The sequence below is a fragment of the Montipora foliosa genome, chromosome 4, assembly GCF_036669935.1.
Source record: "Montipora foliosa isolate CH-2021 chromosome 4, ASM3666993v2, whole genome shotgun sequence".
Taxonomy (NCBI): Eukaryota; Metazoa; Cnidaria; class Anthozoa; order Scleractinia; family Acroporidae; genus Montipora; species Montipora foliosa.
This window is the reverse complement of record NC_090872.1, coordinates 28,254,515-28,262,014: the sequence shown is the minus strand read 5'-3', so window position 1 is coordinate 28,262,014 and position 7,500 is coordinate 28,254,515. Positions and strand designations below refer to the sequence as shown.

General features: G+C 39.9%; 1 protein-coding gene across 1 annotated transcript in view; it reads left to right on the top strand.

The window, feature by feature from the left end:
• Positions 1 to 6,630: 6,630 nt before the first annotated feature.
• The window catches only part of LOC138000511 (carbohydrate sulfotransferase 1-like), a 3,667-nt gene continuing 2,797 nt past the window's right edge, over positions 6,631 to 7,500 (top strand). The window contains exons 1-2 of the mRNA XM_068846975.1: positions 6,631 to 6,784; positions 7,321 to 7,500. The exon at positions 7,321 to 7,500 is cut by the window's right edge and continues 2,797 nt beyond it. Coding sequence (XP_068703076.1) covers positions 7,449 to 7,500 — 52 coding nt within the window. The 5' untranslated portion in view covers positions 6,631 to 6,784; positions 7,321 to 7,448. The remainder of the gene's footprint in view (positions 6,785 to 7,320) is intronic.

Sequence of the window (7,500 nt, the reverse complement as noted above, 5' to 3'; positions counted from 1 at the left end):
CAACGCGCGGCAGTAACTGAAAATTTATGCTTTTACCAAAACCAGTTGGAAGCATTGCAAACGGCTCGTTTTTTCGACTTATTAAAGTTGAACAGACACAACGTTTGCTCGAATCTGAGGGCTTGTACGTTTGGGAATATTAAGACACTCGGCGACAGAGTTGACCTCTTTCTTTCGTGCTCCGCGCGTGAATCAAAATGATGACGAAAGTGTTGATGTAAACTGTCACAATTGACCAATCAGAGGGTATACCAGGAGCTGGTATACCGGAATGAAGAATTTAAAGAGATGCTTACAGGCTCTCCCGCCTCGCCTCGACCCAAGCCCCCACTCGCTTTTCACAGGCTGTTCCTTTCGTTTTCTCGACTATCTGAGAGCCTGGAACAGGCTAGAAGTCGCATCATTCTCGTCCCCAGAACCCTCCGCTTCTTTACGCCACTTGGCGTTTCGCCGACCACGTGACATAACGAAACGGAGGGCTCTGGGGAGGAAAATGAGAGTCACATTTGATTGTCTATCTGTCATTTTATTTTAACATTGACTAATCAAACTGCTTGGTTTGTTTCCTCTTTTTGCTCTGAATTACCTCTTTTCTGTACATCGCCTGAAAACAGCGTTTCTCTTAGCAAATCAGAACAGACTCATATTTCCTTATAGATATATTCACAACCTTGGGGGCTTTTTTTCGGTACGATCCCGGAACCTGTAAGGACAATTGCAGTCAGGGGTTTGAATCTGGCGAAACCGCATTCACGTCCAACGTCTTAACCACTGGAGCAAGACTCCTCATAAACGATAATTTCATTAATACTCATGTACATAAAATGTGGGGGCTTCAAGGCAACCTCCAATAATGTAATGTACAAATGCTGGTGAACAAACAAAGGGGCTAATTAGAAAGTCATTGCTTGGCGACTATGACGTAACACGAAGGAATCACGGCCCGGGGCATCAGTTGCGCGGAGCGGGTTTTCCGGTTTGACACCAGATCGAGAAAAAACAAAACAAATGTATTTAGCAGCAAAGATGAAGGATTGATTGGCGTTTGATATTGTACCGTTTTAAATGACCATGCCCCTATATTGATGATTTTATCGGCGTGACGTACGCGCCATCCTTCTTGCGACCTTTCGGCCAATCATAGATAGGACAGCGCAAGCTGGTTTTGAAGGCTCTTTTGCTCGCCGTTTTGGAGTTGTTTTGCTTTTCGGCGGAATAAAGCATTTATTTGGACATTCGCCGTGCGGTTTGCCGTTGATTAGGGGATCGACAGAGAGTGTCTTCTCGAGTCTTCTCACCACGGTCAGTGTAAAACGCAGACTGCAGACTGCAGACCAGGGGTAAAATGCAGACTGAGGATTTAACGTAACTGTTGAAAAGCCCAAACCCCTTAGAAATGCTGACCTTAGGCCCAATTAGGCCTAAAACAATATTTAGGCTTAACTGTTAGCATTTCTCATGGGTTTGGGCTTTTTCAACAATTAAATTATAACCTCAGTCTGCATTTTACCCCCGGCCTGCGGTCTGCAGTCGGCAGGTCTGCGTTTTACACTGATCGCTTCTGACCATGTGTCTGTCGATTCCATTTCGACATGTATTAAAGTCTTCGCGTTGGAGAGTGAAAGGCGGCGCACAATTAATTGCACCAATGTGTACTTGTTCAGAATCTTTTGCTTCACCTTCGAAGAACGCCGTTTCTTTAATTCTTCAGTTTCTTGCTTCTAAATGCAGCGGAAGGTGCTCAAATTAAACACTTACGAAGAAAGCCACAAACAGCAATGGCGGCGCACAACCTTGTAGCGAACAGGAAGTCACAGCTGTGTTGTGATTATCCATCCTTATTGGCTAATTAGATCGAACTTCAGGTTACGCAGGAGTGACAAATTTGCATAAACTCGTGGATATATCCACGAGTAAAAAAGCTTGTCAAGTCTAATTATCAAAGTGTAAATTCTCTTTGCTCACGCCATCCCTACGTCAACAGCTCGTGCTAGTTCTGTGTCTTCCTCGAGTTATAGAAACACGATTTTTAACCAATCAGCGCGCCTATTTTCTTAGGACTGTTTTCTAATAAATTATATGAGTATAATTACATAGGTAATTATTGAAAATTCTCTGCGCAGATTTTTTGCACTTGAGGTGATTATAAACACCTAATTGTTTTTTTCAAAATGGCCGCAAGCCGTTTTGTCGAGGTGACAGAAGAAGGAATTAATTGTTTTAAAGAAAACACGTATTTTTGAAATAATCACAAAAACTAACGAGGGTGAAGTACCCTTATATACTGAAGGCTCTTTAATACTCAATAGTCAGCAACACAGTCATGCTACAAGATATAGTAACATTAATAGGCCTTATCACGGTTTTCGACGCCATCTTAATGGGCAGGCAAAGCGGTCAGAAATTATAGTGTTTGTATGGGAATCCGATAGCAAATAACTTTTTCCAAAATTGAATTTTACACAATTTGTGAATCAAAACGTTAAAATACTAGATAGAAGATTGTATTCATCAAGTTTGAAGGATGTAGCTTTCCTACAAGTCGCTGAGCTAATTTTTTTAAATTTCCCACACATTTGTCTTTGAATTTTTTTCCCGCGAACCGGCCAAATTTACAGACAAATGGTGGAAAATTCAAAACAATAACTGAGCGTCTTCTAGCCAAGCTACATCCTTCAAACTTAGTGAATACAATCTTCTACCTAGTATTTTAACGTTGCGATTCAGAGATTCTGAAAAATTCAATTTTGGAAGAAGTTATTTGCTATCGGATTCCCATATACAAACACTGTCATTTCTGACCGCTTTGCCTACCCATCAAGATGGCGTCGAAAATCGTGATAAAGCCTATTTTATTTGTCCAAGATTTAATCGTATGACTGAAGGCGGTAGATAATTCGCAGTTACTACTTGTCAACTTTGGAACAGCTTAAGTCTAGAACTCAGGAATACTGTATCACTGGAATCTTTTAGGAACAATTTTAGAAAAAATCTTTTTGATGTACAAAGGAAGCTTCACCATTTTATAGTTTAAAATTTGATTCATTATTTGCTCTCAAGCCATTTTTAATTTTTATTAACAATTTGTTTTCTTGTCAGATGGATATTCTTAGCTGTATTGATGGTCATGTTGGAATTTAACGTTGTATTTTTAGCTTTCACATTTCTATCAATGTACACTTTCTATTATATTGCATGAGTTTGTAAGAATTTTTAGATAGGGGGCCACAAGGTTTATTAGTTACCTCAACTATTCCGTGCCACCCTCTTTAAATAAAGTGTAAAGTGTGAAATTTAAAGCTGTATAGTCCAAAAATTATTCAGTTTTATTGCCTCCGTAACAGAGAAAATGGAATACATTCCTTAGTATGTAACTGGACAATTATGGTTCAGTAGTTGTTTATTAGTTTATTGATAAAACTTGACTAAGTTGTCAGTAAGGCTGATCAAACAGCAAAGAATGTTTCTTTTCAATTCTTGACTCTGGTCCAAAATTTTGAAACAATTTTTTTGTTCACTCTGCTTTCGGAGTGAATTATTACAAGCCTTTCATGTTGTATGGAAGTAATGATATATTCAGGTTAGTTTTACTTTTCGAGAGATTTAACCAGGAAACTCAAATATCTTTAGATTTTATTTGGAAACGTACATGGCGCACTCAAAGAGCTTTAAACAAGTAAATCCCTTTGAAAGTATTTCACCCCGGAGAGAAACGACAGCACAACCTGTTTCAAGTGACTGGAAGCTGTGCGTGCTCTGTCAGAAAAGGAAAGAAGAAAGTTTGCAATATCCAGCGAATTCCAAAAGAACAGACCTTGGTGCAGGATATAAATCCCTTGCAGAGAATTTGCTGCTTTTCAATGAGCTTGGAATGGTACCTTTTGCTATTAACTTAGAACAACTGAATGGTGGTTCTGGAGTTGAGAATACCCTCTTAAAGAACAAGGCATCGTGGCATAAATCGTGCAAGGACAAAGTTAACAGCACCAAACTCAAAAGAGCTCAAAAGAGCAGAGAGCAAGAAGAAGAAGCTACTTCCCATAGCCCTGTAAAAACCAGAAGAAGTAGTTTAGCAGGTGAAGATTTAATGAAAATGAAAGCAAGTGCTTCTTCTGCAATGATGTGGCAAGTCCTAGTGGGCTTCACAAAGCATCAACTTTTGAAATTGATAGATAAGTAAGAAAGAGAGCGCCATAAAGTTAAAGGATACTGATTTTTTAGCTAAACTGGCGGGTGGTGACATGGTGGCCATTTAAGCCAAGTATCATGTGAAGTGTTTGGCCGCATTGTACAACCGAATTCGAAAGTTACAAACACCTTCAGTAGAAGAGGACAGTAATGAAACCTCTCTCCATGGAATCGCATTTGCCTCACTTGTTTCATACCTCGAAGAGTTTCGTGATTGTGAAAATGTAGCAGTGTCTAAGCTTGTGGAACTTGGCAAAACTGTATTCTGCAAAGCTCGAGGAGCTCGGAATTACATCTTCAAGCAAGATCAACACCACAAGATTGAAAGAAAGACTGCTTGGGGCATTTCCTGACCTAATTATAAGTGGTTATACACAAGGAAGACATGTGTTGCTCATTTTTAATCATGCAATTGGGGATGCTATTAGAAAAGCTCTGGGATGTTTATCGACAGGATAGTCTTAAGGCAGCTACCAGAGAGAAGAGGGGCTCTGGTACACGCAGAAGGGTAACATCCTCTTCCCAGATTCCGAAGAACTGGAAGAGTTTCTTACACGTGAATGAGAACAAGACAGAGCTCTTCCACTTCCTGGCGACTGAGCAAGTGGAATCTCGTCACGAAGAAGGTAAAGAACTGTGCACTACATACGAGGAACACGTTTTAAGCTCACCAAGAGGAGATGGCATGGAAGACTGTACCCACGAAGAAGCTGATACACGCATCGTGCTGCACGTGTACATTGCTTCGCAGTGTGGATATCGGAGAGTCATTATCAGAACCATTGATACAGATGTTGTGGTTCTTGCAGTTTCCAAAGATGCAAGATATTCTTGATGAGCTTTGGATTGCCTTTGGCACCGGTAAACATTTCAGGTACCTGGCAATACATGACATTGCTGCTCAGCTTGGACTGCAGAAGGCCAAGGCTCTTCCAATGAGGCATGCCCTAACAGATTGCGACACCGTTTCTTTCTTTTCTGGCAAAAGAAAACGAACAGCATGGGATACCTGGAGTGTGTTCCCTGCAGTGTGACAGATGTGTTGGCTGACTTATTTTCACTTCCATAGAGTATCCCCGACGACTACATGCCACTGATTGAGAGATTTGTTGTTCTTTTCTACAACAGAACCAGCACAGCATTAACAGTGAATGAAGCTAGACAAGAGCTCTTCTCAAAGAAATCAAGGGCTATCGAAAACATTCCGCCAACTCAAGCTGCACACAAAGCGTGCTGTTTATCAGGCTGGACATGTGTGAGGAAGTGCTTTGATCGCTAAACCACAGATTCCAAGTCAGCAAGAATAGGGCTGGAGAAGAGAAGGAAGTGAATGGAAGCCGGTGTGGACAGTTCTGCTACAAGCGCAAGAATCATGTTATGAGCTGATTCACTGCGGGTGCAAGAAAGGATGCACTGGTCAATGCAAATGCCGTAAGGCAAGCCTGAAATGCACAGCCCTATGCAACTGTGGAGAACATTGCCAAGATGATTAATTGCTTTCGGGTAATATAGCGTAAAAGTGTAAACTCTCTTTCTTGCAGTCACGTGATAGACCATGTGACACTCACTGAAAATTGAAGATGCTTTTTAATCCTCTCTTGATTAACAAAGAATATTTGCTGCAAAAAGTAAAATTTCTATCTGCAAAAACACTGCTCGAGTCACGCGAATTAGTACATAGTGTTAAAGTGTAAACTCTCTTTCTCGTAGTCACGTTATAGACTACGTGACATACATTATTGAAAATGTTATGCTCTAAAGATGCTTTTATTACTCTGATCATTACTAAAGACTGTTTATCTTGAAAACTAAAACTTTTACCTGAAAATAGAATTGCTTTACTTCAGCCTCGTTTTATAATAATAATAATAATAATAATAATAATAATAATAATAATAATAATAATAATAATAATAATAATAATAATAATAATAATGATAATAATAATAACATTTATTTCTATAGCGCAAATTCAACAATTCAGTTTTCAAATGCGTTTTCATGCTGGCTAGAATCATGTGAATTTGGCCACACATTTTTGTCCTCTTAAAAAGGTGATCCGTCGCTGGCCCTATATCAGAAAATTATAACCTATAATTGCATCATCCTGCTAAGTTCATGCTTTTATCAAAAAGCGAACGATTTTTGACATAAGGACTAGAAATTCAAAACGAGTGACAAATAAATCGAGTAAATGTACGGGGTTTCCCAGAAACGGTGAGTGATCCGAACTTTCTTTAATATAAGAACTGACAAAATCTGACAGAATCGCACGGTAAAAATCACTCATCGGCGTAGTAACAGCCTCTCATGTATATTGTTAAGCCTTATAAGTTTCATCGCTTTTTTTAACAAAGGCGTTACCTGACCCATTGTGAGTACTGTTGGTCGTCAGCAGCGTCACAATTAGTGCTAAGCCTAGACATCCATTGTAAACAACGGCGTTGGTCAACGTCAAGCACCCATTTTAAGAAGGTTAGGTTTCAATAATTGTTGTGATGTCCGTTTACTTCATGCAATAGAAGCGAAACCTATGCAATTCCTGAATTTAGTCGCATGTGGCCGTGAAGACGAAAACAAACAAGGTACATGCAATGTAAGTATATAATCAATTGAGTTCTTTCAATATTACTCATTCGAAATAGTATTTGTTTGAGTCAGTCTATTTTTGGGTACAAAGAAGGATTACGTTTTTGCAAACGTTGGCCGTGTAGCACTTTTTTTTATATTTCAACAGAATTAACTATTGTAGGGTAACGTAAAGTGCTGTTTTCTACCCACGTAAACCATGTGAGCGTTAGCCCTTCTAATGCCCACACAAGGGAAGTCCATTTAGTAGTCCATGGACTGGGGATCATTGTTTTTAGCCCCTCTAAAAATTGCATTCAGTTTTTAATGATTGCAGATAGTTGGCGGTGCATATAGGCGAGTGCGAGTGGCCAGCCGCGTGCCACGAGTAGCGCGGGAGTTGGAATTTTCGGAAGATTTTCGAGCAAATTAGAGCCTGCTCGCAGTCTACCAAATTACCTCTGCTTTTCAGTCTTGCCCTTTCGAGCGTTGCCAGATCTTGCCAGTATGCTAATAATAGCGTGATTCTGCGGATAACTTTTATGTATGTTTTCTTTGCTTCAGTGACTACATTTGCAAATGATGTCCGCACTTTTCAAGTCGACCAAAGCAGACGTGCTACTCGGCATTGAATAGCTGTTATTTCTTGTTGCTTTGAGTTTGGACAAACCAGAAGCGTCTGTTCGCCGACTATGTTTAAACGAAGATTTCGACGATTTCGCCGTTGCTTAGTACCGGCTTTCT